Consider the following 15,926-nt stretch of genomic DNA (forward strand, 5'->3'; position numbering starts at 1 on the left):
TCTGGTTCCAAAACCTTTTTTTCACTTTGGTGGCTTGTTTTATTGTTCATTACTGTACAAAAAGTGAACACTTGCGGAATTAGCAGTTTGGGAGCCCCAGACAAACAATAACATTTGGCTCCCCATAGTTGTATTAACTATATTTTTAAAAACTCCTTATATAGGGAGAATGGTCAAATTACTTTATTAATTGTTCACTTTTAGGTGGCATTAATGTCAAGAATGTTTTCATAAGTATCTAATAACTAAAATCACACTTAAATGTTAAAGACAGCTATTTTAGATTATATACATTTCCACTTGGGGAAAAAAAAACCAACAAAAATGTATTTAATCTGCTAACCTGCTCAGGAGATAAAATACTTTTTCTTTTTTCTTTTTTTACAGTTGCAGTACTTAACGATTTGATCGTTAAATAAAATAAATTTGATCATTTTATTACCATGAAAGACATTAATATTCAGATAGAGTTTTTTTTTCTAAGTCATACTCTTAAACAAGAGTGAAAAATTGTTCTGGTACAGTCATACGCAATAACTAGATTCTTGTCAATGGTGAGCACATCCTTGTTTTCATTCTATAACAATTGACTTATTTTTCTATGAGGGTTTGTGAGAGTTAGAATGTTCATTTTTGTTTGAGAGAAGTGTATAATATGTGCAGTGAGGGGGTTTACTGCCTTAAACATCTGTTATCCTCCTTTGTTCACCTATTGCAGGTTATTTAGGGGACATATCCCCGGTTATAAACAAGGGAACACTGCACATGCAAATACAAACATAACCCTTTTACAACCTCACCAAGGAAAGAACAAAACAAAAAAATATTGTCTCCATTTCTTATTGGCTTGGGTCAGGGATGTGCAACTTTCAACTCTGAAAGAGCCATTCAGGTGGATTTCTCACCGACTACAACCCAGTAGGAGCCACAAAGTATTCCTTCACCCTTTAAAAAAATACGACACTGTTTTGTATTTATGCTATTGTTACTATTACCAGCAGAAATTAACTTTTGTCCATTTTGTATGAATTAAACAGAAACTTTAAAAGGAAATAGCCTCAAAATAAAAGACACTGTCACATATAATCATCTCAATGCAGCAAAAGTAGAAGTAGAAAGTGTAGTGCCAGCAGTGATTAAATAAAAATAGATAATTTCCCTGTTGTTGCTCCAACTCTGCCAGAAATGTAAATCTAAAAAATGAAATGAAATACTAGCAAATTAAATGAACACCCTTCAAATTCCATAATTTTCTTAAAAAATAGAAAATTCGCCAAATAATCTGGTGCGCCTAAATATTAATTGTGCTTACTGACACCCATTGATTTTTTAGTAGTACAGGATAGGACGACGCACAAAAATATATGAAAATGTTGTAGTCCAACTTGTGATACGCACTGTCCTTCAAATACTTGTAAATGAGTAAATGTTAATTTACTTTCTTTTCTCCTTTGCTACTTTCTCAGTTCTTATTTTATAGTTACTTTTTCAACATTTTTTAATTTGTCTTAAATAAAAGGATCACAAAAGAGGGGAGCTTCAGGTTGCAGACCCCTGGCTTGAGTGAATAATACACAAAATGTTCTAAAGTGAAGCATTGGTTCAATATTTGCCTCGTTCAAGAAAATCCTGCTGTGTAATCTCAACATAAAATCATTATCTGCTTTTCTGTGAGATTAGCAAATTCTCATGTACATTTTTAAGAAAAAATATGATAATTCTGAGACAAACTTGTCTCCATAACTTCTTTGACAAATAGAAAAAAAAGCACGAATGACACTTTTTATGTTTGCCGTTCAGCAGAATGAACAGCTGTCTTCCCTGTGTCGCTAACAGGACACACAGTGAACGTTTAACCTAGTATGTTGCTTCATTGGTGGTTTATGATGGTTTCATTTTCCTAAATTGGCTCACACGTGCGCATGAATGAGAAAATCACACATTTTATAAATGCTATCCTTATTCCTCATTTTTTGGAAAATTTCAAGCTTTATATAAATACTTTAAAGCTATAAATCTAAATGATAGATTTTTCTAAAGCAGAAAAATCCGACTAGATTGCATTCATTCGGCTCTGAAAAGTGTCCCTTTGTGTTCCAACCATAATTGCAAACAAGCCATCTTCAGAATAAAAAATTGGCTCTTGGGGTCTTTGAAACTGCACATGTTCAGGAAATAGGTATAAGTAAAAGGTTTTTGAATTTAGCTTAAATCAGAGCAGTTTGTTTGTCATGCCAGATCATAGAGAAAAAAGATAAGGTCGTTTCCAAAGGAGGAGCTGAAAACTCTTAATGTGCCCCCCCCCTTCTCCTTACACATCCTCCTCCCCTGTGACAGAGGATGGTGTTTAGTTATTCTTAGATCTCTCTGCCACGGTGGAAGGCTCTTTTAAAGACAGCCAAGTCTGTTGGGGCTCCATTAATCTGCACATGTTCAGTTTGGGGGAAACAGAGGAGCACGAGATGGAGCGATGAGGAAGAGGAAATGAGGGGAGGGAGTGATGGAAGACGAGACCATGAAGGTGCTTTAGACAGTTAGTAGTCCAGCAGTTGATGTGCTTGAACATCTCCTTCATCTTCCTCCTCCCACCATCATCACATGCATCACTTTGTCTCTTCCTGCTCTGCTTTCCATTCTTGTCAGCTGCCCTTTGCCTTTGTTCTGGTCCCAATTCCATTAATAAATATGTATAAATCTCCCAAACTGTCTCCTTTGCCAAGGAAAATGTTCAATCAACATTTTTAATCATGTGTTGAGATTATATTAAAATGAAAATGAGCTTTGCATACGTTTGCATTCTTTAAGGAGACAGTAAAGTAATTCCTGCACGTTTTCTTGATTTCAGCAAAGCAGACTCCATCACATCTCAGTTATATAAATATGTATGACATAAAACGTGAGATAAACATAAGTACTTCATAATCTGTTCAACTTTAGGTGACACTTGCTTTTTTATACCCTGCCAAGCCTGTGATTCGAAAGAAAAGCGAGTCTCAACAAAATGTTTTCATATTTATAAAAGCAATGATGTAGTGAATAAATGCTTTTTTAAAAACATGAATAGTCATTTTGACCCCTTTGGTGTGACAAAGATGAAAGAGAGATATCAAATTAGAGCCGAGAGTCAAGCAAGCAAAACCATTTGAGGACAACCATAATCTCAATTTTTTAAATAAATATATTGATGATCAATAAATGAAGAATATTGTAATATGGATTCTTGACACGTAGTGGTCAGCACCCTTGTGTTACGGTTAGAAGGCCCTGATTTAATAGGAAGAATTGGACTAATTCCCCCCCCGCGTTTCAAATAGGATTTCTTTTGAGAAATAAATAGCTATTACTCTGTTAGTCAGAATAACCATTCTTGCTCTGGTGTCTCTTTTTAACACGTTCTCAGTAAACCTAATCTTTTTTTCATGATATATTTTCTTCATCACAAGTTATTAAAATTATAAACTGGCCAATCAGATGCTTCAATAAGAATACGTGGTGCCCACTGCCCCCCACCTCCAATGCTCAAAGCATTTGGGGACCATTTGGGACCAAACAGGTCCAACAGAAGCTGGGTTTGATTCAGAGACCCTGTGACCCTGAAAAAGAATCAGCAGCTTCTAAGCTGGGTTTGATTCAGAGACCCTGTGACCCTGAAAAAGAATCAGCAGCTTCTAAAGATGAATGGATCATTGACCATTGGTCTACTTTCTTCAATTTAAAATGGTCCCATCCTTTAAAGAGCTTCAGCAATTTCCTCCTTGATTCATTTTATCATAATTGTTCTGTCTTTGTCTGAGGCATTTTTTTGCTAAATATGTTTAAACAGGTTTTACTCCTGTGCTCTCAGCAGTAGTGGAGGTGCATCATCTGTGCACAAATATCCTCTGTGCAAACAAAGTTGAAGGCGTAGGTTCATAAGCAAGGAAAACAAAATTAAGGAAATCAAAAAAGTCAAAATAAAAGTACAGTTTGTAATTGAAATTACTCACAGAATCATTTTCAGTCCTAGTTCCTTGAGAAGTGGAACAGAAGGCTTCACCCCCTGCTTCAGTTCAGGGGTGAAGCCTTTTAGTTAGCCTGCTATTGAACTAAAGCCTTTGGGATTGCGTAACTCTCTACCTGCCATTTTACTTCTCAAATGTTTGCCATAGTTTCAGCTGCTAACATGTCTCTCACTATTTCTCATAGCAGATGTTTCACTATTTTCTGTGTTTGTCTCCTTCCTGCTCTCTCTGACCCCAACCACTCAAAACCCTTCCTGATTCTGGCCCTGCTGGGATTTTATTTCCTCTTCCAGAGGTCATTCACTGACACTGTTGTACAGTTTCTGTCTGTTGGTTCCCATTTATTAAAATGAAAAAAAAAAAATAAAAAAAACTGACATGTTAAGGTGTAAACAGTTTAAGGGCTGAGAAAAGTTTTTTCCTCTTATGACACATTTAAAGCATTTAAGAGAGAATTTTAGGGTAAATATGGGACACATTTCTGACTGTTTGTGTAAATAGTTAAGAAGTAGAAGTTGCCTTCTAATAGAATGCTGAAAAATATCGACACGACCTAAAGGTCTTTTAGAAATCTGGGATGTTGCCAAGTAGGGCTTTACCCAAATCAATAGTAAATCTTTTTTTAAGTTACACTTTTAGCTGCCTTCTTTACCTTGTTTTCCAGACGTCCGATCAATTCTGCCAGGCGATTGATTTGAGCCTCCAGACCTTCTTTCCTCACCTCCACGGCTCCTGCAACAAACAAAAACCCACGAGTCAAAACACATTTTAGGCTAAAATAAATAAATCTTAAATCAAGTATGTTTTTCTATTACAAACTTTTCCTATATATGAGCATGTTTACAATGAAAAATCTAAAAGTCAAAAGTCATATTTATTGCATTTCCAAAGCAGATGATACACCTATGGAGCTTTTTTTTTCATAGGTTTTTCTAAAACCCTGAAGCATAATCTTTTGCCATTACCTGACAAAAAAACTATTTTAGTACAGACCATCATACAACTCTCATGGGAAATTCTTTAATGTCTGTTGCTAACCTCACCTAACCTTACTGTTTAGATGACACACCCATGCAAAGCAAAATCTGCCATCTTTAACATAAAGATACTCCTCAGATAAAGGGAAACTTGTTCTGAAGGAAATACCAAATTTTTATTTTAAGGACCCGAGATAGAGCGGTCAACCTCTTACCTAAGAGATTGCACGTGTTGGGAACGAACATGCAACTGTCGAAGTGTTTTAGGGCAAGACACTAGACCCCACATTACCTTTGGTTGGCACCAGAGTTAGACAGTGAAGCCCCATCAGTGTATGAATTAATTTATCATCATCTTCATTTCATTGCTCACAATCAAATGATTATCATCTATGCAGATAATACTAATGTATTTTTTTTTTGTCGAAAAAACAGTTAATAAAAAGAAAGAAAGAAAGAAAATACAAGATTTGTGTTTGGTAAATGTCGTTTGTATGATCAACTGAATCCTACATTACTTTAAAATGTGATCCTTTCCCTTTTGAACAAGACCATATTTCAAAAGAAAATGCATTTAGGCAGTTAGTATAGTGTGTGTAAATTAAATTTGACCTTCTTATACCCCACAAAAAGTATTTAGTCAGCCACCAATTGTGCAAGTTCTCCCACTTAAAAAGATGAGAGAGGCCACTCTATGACCTTGAAGCATTTTAATGTGTTTGAGATTGTTGTCATGCTAAAAGACCCAGCCTCGTTTCATCTTCAATGTCCTTGCTGATGGTAGGAGGTTTTCACTCAAAATCTGATCATACATGGCCATATTCATTCTTTCCTTTACGCGGATCAGTCGTCCTGTTCCCTTTGCTGGAAAACAGCCCCAAAGCATGACGTTTCAACCCCATGCTTCACAGTAGGTATGATGTTCTTTGGATGTAATTCAGCATTCTTTCTCCTCCAAACAGTTTTTACCAAAAAGTCCTATTTTGGTTTCATCTGACTATGTGACATTCTGGATCATCCAAATGTTCTCTAGCAAACTTTAGGCGGACCTGCACTTGGACTGGCTTTAGCAGGAGGACACGTCTGGCACTGCAGCATTGGAGTGTGTTACTGAGTAGTCTTTGTTACTTTGGTCCCAGCTCTCTGCAGATCATTCACTAGGTCCCCCTGTGTGGTTCTGGGATTTTTGTGATCATTTTGACCCCACAGGGTGAGATCTTGTAGGGAACCCCAGATGGAGGGAGATGATCAGTGGTCTTGTATGTCTTCCATTTTCTAATAACAGCTCCAACAGTTGATTTCTTCACACCAAACCGCTTACCTATTGCAGATTCAGTCTTACCAGCCTGGTGCAGGTTAACAATCTGGTTTCTGGTGTCCTTTGACAGCTCTTTGGTCTTGGCCATAGTGGAGTTTGACTGCGTGAGGTTGTGGACAGGTGTGTTTTATATAGATAACGAGTTCAAACAGGTGTCATTAGGTAACGAGTGGAGAACAGATGATCCTCTTACAGAAAAAGTTACAGGTCTGTGAGAGCCAGAAATCTTACTTGTTTATAGGTGACCAAATACTTGTATGTAAATACTGACTAAATACTTTTTTGCCCCACTGTAGGCTTCATTTCAGATTAATTTTTATCATGTGTTATCCCTGTTCAACCAGGTATAGGTATATATCTGCGCTGTACGAGCTCAGATCCAACCAGACTACAGTAAACTGAATAGATTTTAATAATATGAAAATCTAATTTCCCAAGTTGAAGGGATTTACTGTTGCAATATGTATGTCCTTTAGACCAGAAATAAGCAGCTCTAGCACCAATATGCTGTTGCTTTCTTTAGCTTTCACACCATCTCCGTTACAACATGTAGATTGTCCACAATTATGTTGCAGCCTCACTGAGCCACAGATGGTGATATACAGCTCTGTGACTCACGAGGCTTCATGCACGGCTGATTAACTGCAGTAATCACTACTACACCGAGAGTCCTTTTCCTGTAATCTCTTACTTTCTGTTGTATTATCATGAATATTTCATGTAAGGTGGGAGTTTCAAAGGAGCTGATAAATAGGCAATTATGCAAGTTTATCGGAAGGATCACGGCCCGTTCGAAGACATGGACGGATGTGAGACCTGGCCTTCTGAGACTTGACGTTTAATTGGCTCATATTCCGGTGAGATTTTGGGATGCCACTCAAGGTTCTGCCTAATTAACTCCTGTTAAAAGTGATATTTAACTGTGCCGTAAAATATTTGCTTTTCAAATGGAAGAGAAACTAGTGGACTGGAGAAGCACGTCTGTCATTTTTATTAAAGTTTTTCAATCATCTGGCTGTCACTCAGTGTGATTAGATACAAAATTATAGGCTTTTGAATAAAAACCTGTGATTGCTTAAATCATAACCAAATGTTTTTTTCATGAAAGTTAAAAGATGTGTTGCTGAAGGGACGTTACCTTCAACTAGCTTATTCCTCTGAGTTCATTTTGGTGAAGAATGGCTTAGTTTGAAATGTGTTTTGCATTTTTAATCTATGTTCAAATTGTCAGTCAGAAATGTGGCAAAATACACAAGTGATTGTGTAATGATATGTAGAAAAGAAAAAAAAAATGAAAACAGAAAGAAAATAGCATTTAATTAAAGGCCTAGCAGACACTTAAAATGAAATCTGCCCTTTGGGTTGACCTCAACAAAAAGCATAGATCTGTGGAGCGTTGTGATTCCACATCCCACCTAACATGAAGTTTCCACATTCTAATAAACCTCAGATGTCGTGTGTCTAAACCTACATTCACACCGCCTTTCAGTAACGCAATTTTTCAAAAAAAGTTCATGTAAATGTGCGTAAAAATGTGCATTTCGGGCATCCACGTACAAAACTCTTGCATTCACAAGTAGCTACACTAATGCCAATGACCATTTTTGGGCTCTATGTATAAAACCTGCTGCCACTGAACACGTGTTTAAAGTTAAACTAGGTTGAACTTTGTCTAACCACTTGGATTTGTAGTGACGTATAGACGGCGTCCTCTTCAATTCATGGAAGTGAAAACCGTTTGACAATTGATCAATTTAATAACTGTGGGTAGAATTATGTGACACTGAGTCTTTTATATATGATCAGAGGTCGATCACCAGTACTTCAGCGCCACAGCTTCCCGAGTTACTGCAGAAATTGTTCATAAAGAACATCCCGCAACAGAAATGAATAACTGTACAGTACTTTAAACCTCATCTGACTGTGAGTTACTAAGATATGAGGAAGTTAAATGACATCTGTGGTTTTGGCACCATTGCTAACTTTCTATAATTACGCTAGTTGTACTTCTATTCAGTCATAACACTCTGACTAGTGCTCCTGTAAGTTAATTTATCTGCGAGGAAAGACCTGTAACAAATTTGATTTGCTTTCTACAGACTACACATTTGTATTCATTGAAAAAAACACAAGTGAACACCGAAGAAATACTAAGAGGACGACCTCTGCTTCTTGATCATCTTAACTGAACGTCCTCTTTGTCTGAGGAAATTATTTCAATTTGTGGGAGAGGTTTGCTACAAATTCAACAACATATTTTATTATTGTAAAGCATTTAGGTATTTAACAGTCCTGGGAAGTGTTTTCATAAAGTTCCTTCATTCAATCACATATGAAGGTGTGACTTAAAACAAAGGATCTTCAATCCCAATATAAAAAAATAACTAAAAACAGAACTCCTCTGCCATTTCCTGTGCTGATAAGGTCCATGATCTTCACCTCAGCTTTGACATTTTTGAAACGGATCCTAATGTGAGTTTGGTTTAGCTTGTATTTGTTATACATCTCTAATGTAAGTAGGTCTGAATAAAAAGGTCAATGTTAAAAATAAGGTGTTTTTATGCATTCAAAAGATTGGTACAATTCCTGGTTTGTAAAAAGCAAAGGATTCTGGGGCAAAATAGTAAACTTTAAATACAAAAAAAAAGAGTTAATTGTTCCATGAGTGCAAATACTGGAAATTTCAAAAATGTCAGTGCACTTCAACTAATGAAACTTATCAAAGAAACCATAAAAAAAGCTAATTTCTCAGATTCTTTACTGTTTCTTTTCCCGTCATGCTGATGTCCCTTCTCCATCCTCCCCGAGTGCTATTCTACTTTCCTTTCTTCCTCAGAGCTGCTGGCCTGTTTTCGTCTCCTGACGGCGCCTGCACTGCAAATTGGAGCACAGGCTGCCCAGTCTTCATTAAAAGCTTTAACAGCAAGTCAATTAGGAGCTTTCTCCGAAACAGACGCACAAACATGAAGACACATTTTCAGAACCCCGGTTCTGTATCCATGGAGACGGCTGCACATAAAAGCCCACTGGTCATTCCAGTGGACTTAAGGAAATAAGTGGACCAGTCAATTAAAGAAGTGTGTGAGGAACTACGGCTGACAGATCTGTAAGTAGCATGGGACTCCCTATCGATTTTCTCCTCAATTAAACCTGTTGAAGTTACTCAACATTTGGCTGTGCAAACCGATCATGGAGAATGTTCCTCTTTTGCATGTCAAATTGAGTGGATAAAGTTTAAATGTCTGCATCTTGTTCGCTTCTGTTCGTCTTTAATAGGCAATGCAATTTAGCCACTTTCTGAAAATAATTAAAATGTCAAGTGACACTTGATCAGTTGGATTTTGTTTTGGAAGCAAATGAAGAGGCGGCTTCATTAATCAGACATCTGACAGCATAGCCGTTTGTCATTTAGTCAGAGGCGTTTGGCTTCACAAATTAACACGGAGCAAAGGTTTAAAAGTTGCTCTTTAATATGATGAAACGCTGCGCTTAAAGAAGAGACGGATTTCTATAAGTCCCAGCAAGTCTTAAAGCTGTGATGGAAAAAAAAAATAAAGTGTGAAATCAATTGCTAAAAGGCTAACAGTGCAGATGTTTTGAGGAGAGAATAAACAAGGAGCAAAACATACACAAGTCAAGCTACATCCTGGCATTTTAGCAGACATTTTAAATAAACCACTTTAAAGATCGCGCCCCAAAAGAAATAGAATAATAAAGACCAAAGATAAAAAATAAAAAAAATAATGAACCACAAAAAAAAATTCTGATGAGAATAAAAAAATATTGTGTGACATTAAGTCTGCTGGGCATTAAATTGATCATGTGTAAAACTGACATTTTTAAAATAAAATATTTATTATACTTTAATCAGCTATAATTAGTTCAAGGTGTTGGTTATCTCATTAGAAGAAGGCAAGTGGGTATTTTTTTTGCTTAAATGTCTAAAAGTAAAAAAAACTGTTCTGAAAAAAGTTCTAATGTTTTTACAATTCAAGTACAAAAATAGAAACATGCTTCAATAAGCATGTTTCTATCAGATACATTTACAGTAACTACAAGTGTGCAAATTGCACACAGATTTATAACTTCTTCATCAGAGGATAGGAATCCATATGAATGTCAGGCATCTACATTAATTAAATGACTGGATAAGCCAGTTTTCTGCAATAAAACAAAAGTACATTGGATGTAGAAACAAGGGGAGATACCACAGAATTAGAAGCAGAAATCTTGAGTTTTGCCTTTATATTATAAATATCCTAAAGGGCCTACAGTATATCATGCAATTCTAAGTCTTTCAGAGTAAATTATATCCATATACATAATAATATATTACCTTAGGCACACTAAAGAATACATTTTTATGAAAAAGATCAGAGTCTCAAAATCAGAGTCTTCCTGGAAGGGGCTGTTCCTCAGGGTTTATATGTTTGAACGTGGGGACCCACTCAATCTCGCTGATGCTCAGAGAGCAGGATTGGAGAAGAATACTTTGAGACTCCTGAATGGATCACAATACCATGTTGGGGCTGTTTTTCATGAGGAATTAACATTATAATATACTCAAAAAAGTTGATTTTGCATGTTGACAGCTTCATGTTCAACAGTCTTAAAAGATTTATCTAAAAAAAATTATGTGAATAAAGAAAGCCTGAGGCTTTAAAATAAAAATAAATGAAACAAAATAAGATTGTGTTTATAAGACAAGATACATCAAACCAAATTGTAGAAAAGAAACAGATTTGGCAGCTATTAATTTGACCAATTTATGCAATTTAATTGCAAAGTCAAACAAAAAAAAAAATTGAAGAATATTTTAATATATGTCACTTATTTATAGATAAAATATCTATCACCTTATTTTTATATATCTTTCAGTTTCATGACCAATCCTCAAAGCAATTTGGTTTCATATTATTAAATCCTTTTATCAGAGGATGGAAGCAAAGCAATAATCTGAAAACGTCTGGCTGGAGTTCCTCAACAAGCTGTCATGTCATGACTCAAGCTGAAAAGAAATCTTATAGATATTTTTAAATCTCTTTATTGCTGGAGACTGAATTAGTCATCTTCTGTAAATGTGGTATGCTAGGCAGGCATGCGTTTCCAGAACACCCTAAAGAATGAAAAAAGTGCCAATTTGAATCGGATTTTAGACATGAAACACACTTGTTGAATTGACAGTCCATTAAATTAGCCTTAAAGGTCTAAAACAACACGTTTTAACTGATAAAAACTGAAAAAGAGTAACACAAATTTCCTTATTTGTTGGGTCAACTTCATCTCTGCAGTGAGATATCTTCACAGCTGGTATCTATTAACATCCCCCCACTAATAAATCAATGCAATAAATATGTAAAAAGCTTCTACATTTGAAGTTTTATTAAACTATATTTTGTAATTCATCGCAAAAACTAATGCAATAAAAACTCTCAACAATCAATACAGTCTTGCACTATTAGATCTAATATTTTATCAATAAAAAGTCAGTTTCCCGTATTACAAAGATGGGTAGGATATAATCTGTGAAAAGACATTGACTGCTTTAGAAGTTGTGTATTTGATGGATCCCTTTACATTTTATGGAGTCACTGCAAAAGACGATGCATCCTCAAAGAAAAACAGCACGAAGATTACAATGTAAAATGGGTCCAAAGCTGTTGAGTAATGGCAGGAGAGCAAAGCGCCGAAGAACAACTGTGAAGACCTTAAATGACAGCAGCGATGCGTCTGGAGAAGCGGCTTTTAAACTAAACTTTAATCTCTGGAAAAGAAAATCACAGTTTCTCAGTGCCTCACAGCCTTATCTCTCTTGGCTGGAAACATGAAGAGTAAGACATGATGTACACAGCCGACTCCCCTGAGGGGTAAAAGATGTTTTAACTCTGATGAGGAAACAACTGAAAGTTTGTCTTTATGACCTTCCTTTTGTTCATAAACGTCTGGTTCCATGAGAAAACGTAGAACAAGAAATTCTCCTTTTCTTGAATTTGAATCAGATTAATAAATCAAATAATGAATGAAAGTTTCAGCAATAATTCATTTTGAGCACCATGTAAGAATGTAATTGGTTTCTAGTGTAAATATTTCATTTTTGTTAAGCTGGTTACTCTCCCTGGTCAAATGCATCCCAGTTTCTCCCTGGTGTCTGTGGGACACAGTGGACTTACTGTGGTAATTGGGTAACATGCAGGACCCCTAATATGATTCAAAACAGTAATCCTTTTAAAAAAGTGTAATTTAGATACTTCTGGAATATAAATATTTAGAACATCAATTATCTAGATGTTCACCGGAAAGAGGTGGCACAGCGGATGGTTCTAGAAAAAACATGGAGGCCTGGCGACTGTTTAAAGCATTTTCTGATAGAACAGAGTGAACAGCACGTTATGCTATGTTCACGCTGTTCTTGAATGCAGTCTTAGCATGACATTCACAGATGTATGCGGCTACTAGCACATGTACCTACAGTTGGAAGAGGATTTTCACTAAATGTCAAAGTGATAGAAACCTTGTGAATCTTGCTCCAGATTTTTTTCTTTCACAGCTTTATTTCCATATACGAGTGTCTTGGTAACATATAATTCTAAACTGCAATGATTCATTTTTCCTTCACAATCAATTAAAAAAGGCACTACCCATACTTCACTACCAAAGCCAAGTCTCTGATTGGTCAAAGTTCAACGGGTTTAACTTTCAACTCGTGTTCAAAGGCTGTTTTTTTGTACGTAGAGCTTGGAAACTGACCTTTAAGCGACGTGTAAATGCAACAGTTTTGAACACAGAAGCCCAAAACAACATTTACATAAACTTTCCATTGGAAGTGGTTGCTTGCACGCCTGTTGCCAAGGGCAGAGGCTTTCACACCTACCCAGCAAAGCCTGTTCTGGACCAAACAGTCTAATTAAGAATACAACCAAATCACAAAAAGTTGCTTCCTTTCGTAAACAACTTTGTTTAACTTGAATAATTAGTTAAAAGTTAAAACTGAGATAAAACAACTACAAACTAAATTAAGTAAATAACTGTTATAACATCAAATTTTCCATGATATAATGTGGAGATCACTCCAAATAATGATTAGTTTAATTTATTTTCAGTTAAGACCACAAGAAGAGTGAGTATTGGTTACATTATTGTGTCATTCTATGGAAAGTCACTGTCATTATCTAATTGGGAGTTTTCAATCTTCATAGTTCTATAGTCGTTAAAAATGAGGGCCTAAACTCCCTCACATGCAGCATGACTTAGTGTCTTGTGTCTATAACGTCTGTGTGAGGAAAGTGTCTGCAATATCCTTCACCAGCTCAGTGGCCTCAGCTATAACACCCAGACAACTGATGGGACTTTAACTGACTTTAAGTAAGTATGCAGAATTTCAGAGAATTAAATCTAGAAAAAAAACCTTCACATGACTGTGGTGCAGAGGTAGAGTGGTCGACATTTGATCAGAGGATCCAAGATTCAGTTCCCAACGAGTCTGTGTATGTGTCAAAGTGTCCGTGGGCAAGACACTGAACTCCACATCGCTCCTGGTGGTTACAGGTACTTCTCTGCCTTACATGGCAGCAGAGTCTCCATCAGTGTGTGAAAGTGTGTGCATGAATGAACGAATGTAAAGCGCTTTGGACCTTGATCAGGGTAGAAAATCCCTCTATAAGTTTTACTGTTCAGAAATCCACAGTTGAAACTTCTGACTTATGCCTGGTTTATAATTCATCCCTACAATAATCATGTGGTCTAGTAGTTCAAACTAAGGTTGGCCAGTTTCGCTTGGGATGTCCGCCATAACCGCGATAAACTTTTGACTGATGTTTAAAGCCCGATGATGTAATTGTCTCCAGTGTTTCAGTGGATTGGTAATTTATAATATTGCACAAAGAAAATAGGCCATAGTTGAAATAGTATTGCACCTATGTTGGTTAAAAAAACAAAAGTAATGCATTTGTGGTGTGTCACACCTACATGAAGAGGACTGGATACATCACAACACAATATCCTGAATATTTCTAAGAACTTCACAACCATTAAGATTTTAAAAAATAAATTAAAAGTGTGTGCTTATGGCTTTTTTTTAATTTTTGGTTACATTATGAGACAGGGCCTGAGTTACTTATCGTAAGTTATTTCTGTCATTGTGCTTTCATTGCATGTTAAATTGAATGTTTTTACTTTTTTGTTAGTTTGCTAATCATGGTAATTTAAATGTTCCCCAACTTAAATGCAGTCAGTGGTGATTAGCCGTAATATTAATTTTAAAACGTGTTCACATTTCATATTGACATTTGGCAGAACAGAAAGTAAGTCTGAGTATATTCTGACCTTGTTTGGTTATTGTTCAACAACTGAACTTATCAATCTTTATTTAATAAAAGCACTTTTCATGTGTTGCAGCTCAGAATGCTTTACAATTAAAAACAAACAACAAAATTAAAAAAAGAAAAATTAAAACACCCCTTTTGCCCCCCAATTCACTCATTCACTTCATGGACACCCCATCCACACACACAAAACGCATACAGGCAGGAATAAATGACAAGAATTATAAAAGAGACGTAAGGCTTGGCTGTGGTGTGAGGAAACAACAGATCAGGAATCTCTTATACCAGAAGCAGCTCCACCACAGAACATCACCACAGAACCCATCAGAACCAGAAAGCAATGGGTCCACTCCAGAGCCACGAGGCTGCATGCAAACCGCTCCAACAAGAGCGAACCCCGCGACGAAAAAAGGTACTGACCAAACCAACGAATACCGGTACAAAAGATCCACATATGGAAACATAACTTCATTAATGTCAGCAGCACCAAAAACACTACCAAAAATGCTTTTGCTTCACGCTCTTCTCATTCATGCATGCGCTCCCATTCTATCCACAAACGCGCTAAAATCGTCACACTGGTGACAAAAAAACTGAAATAATTCCTTTGTTTCAAAACACAGGAATTATTACAGTTTTTCACTGCGGTAAACTTTGTTCCCTAGGTGTTCATTAATTTAAATCACCTGGTCATGAAGGCTGACACGGTCACAGCACTGCGTGATTGGACCCTTTCCTTGGACCCCTGCTTTATATCCTTAGATATTCTATAGTGATACATACGGATCTTTGAGATTCCGTTTTTTTATTTATATAAAGGTTGTTTTCATTTCATATGCAAAGTTTTTCTGAATATTTCTCAAATAATTTGTGGTTAATACATGGTGTAGACAAGACAAGGTAGGTGCTACATCAGGGTAATTTTAGTGTTTGAAAAGCATCAATATACCAAATTATGTTATTTGAAAAGTTATATTTGAAATTATTTGTCACCTGCTCCATACCTTAATTGAATATTGAAGCTATTCTCCATTAGAAAGTAAAGATGCAGTGAAAATGTGTTTTTTGTAGCTGAGTCAGAATTAATTGACACCTAACCCTTGTTGTATTTAGAATGCAGTGATAGCGGCAGTGTCTTAAATCGTTGGACGAGAAAATGGGAATTTTCTGAATAGGGTTTGCTCCACCATTGCATCTTGTAATTGTTCAAAATAAATATAGGCTAAATAGTGCAATATACAGGTGATTGTACTACATGTAAAACTCTATGTCACATTTCCCTTCCAACGGCCTTGCGACCACTGGGACC

General features: G+C 36.2%; 1 protein-coding gene across 3 annotated transcripts in view; it reads right to left on the minus strand.

The window, feature by feature from the left end:
• necab2 (N-terminal EF-hand calcium binding protein 2) overlaps window positions 1-15,926 on the minus strand; it is a 140,566-nt gene that overhangs the window by 44,979 nt on the left and 79,661 nt on the right. For all 3 annotated transcript variants that reach the window (XM_024282705.2, XM_024282704.2, XM_036212495.1), the window contains exon 8: window positions 4,654-4,733. In XM_024282705.2, coding sequence (XP_024138473.1) covers window positions 4,654-4,733 — 80 coding nt within the window. The remainder of the gene's footprint in view (window positions 1-4,653; window positions 4,734-15,926) is intronic.

Source organism: Oryzias melastigma, linkage group LG6, assembly GCF_002922805.2.
Source record: "Oryzias melastigma strain HK-1 linkage group LG6, ASM292280v2, whole genome shotgun sequence".
Taxonomy (NCBI): domain Eukaryota; kingdom Metazoa; phylum Chordata; class Actinopteri; order Beloniformes; family Adrianichthyidae; genus Oryzias; species Oryzias melastigma.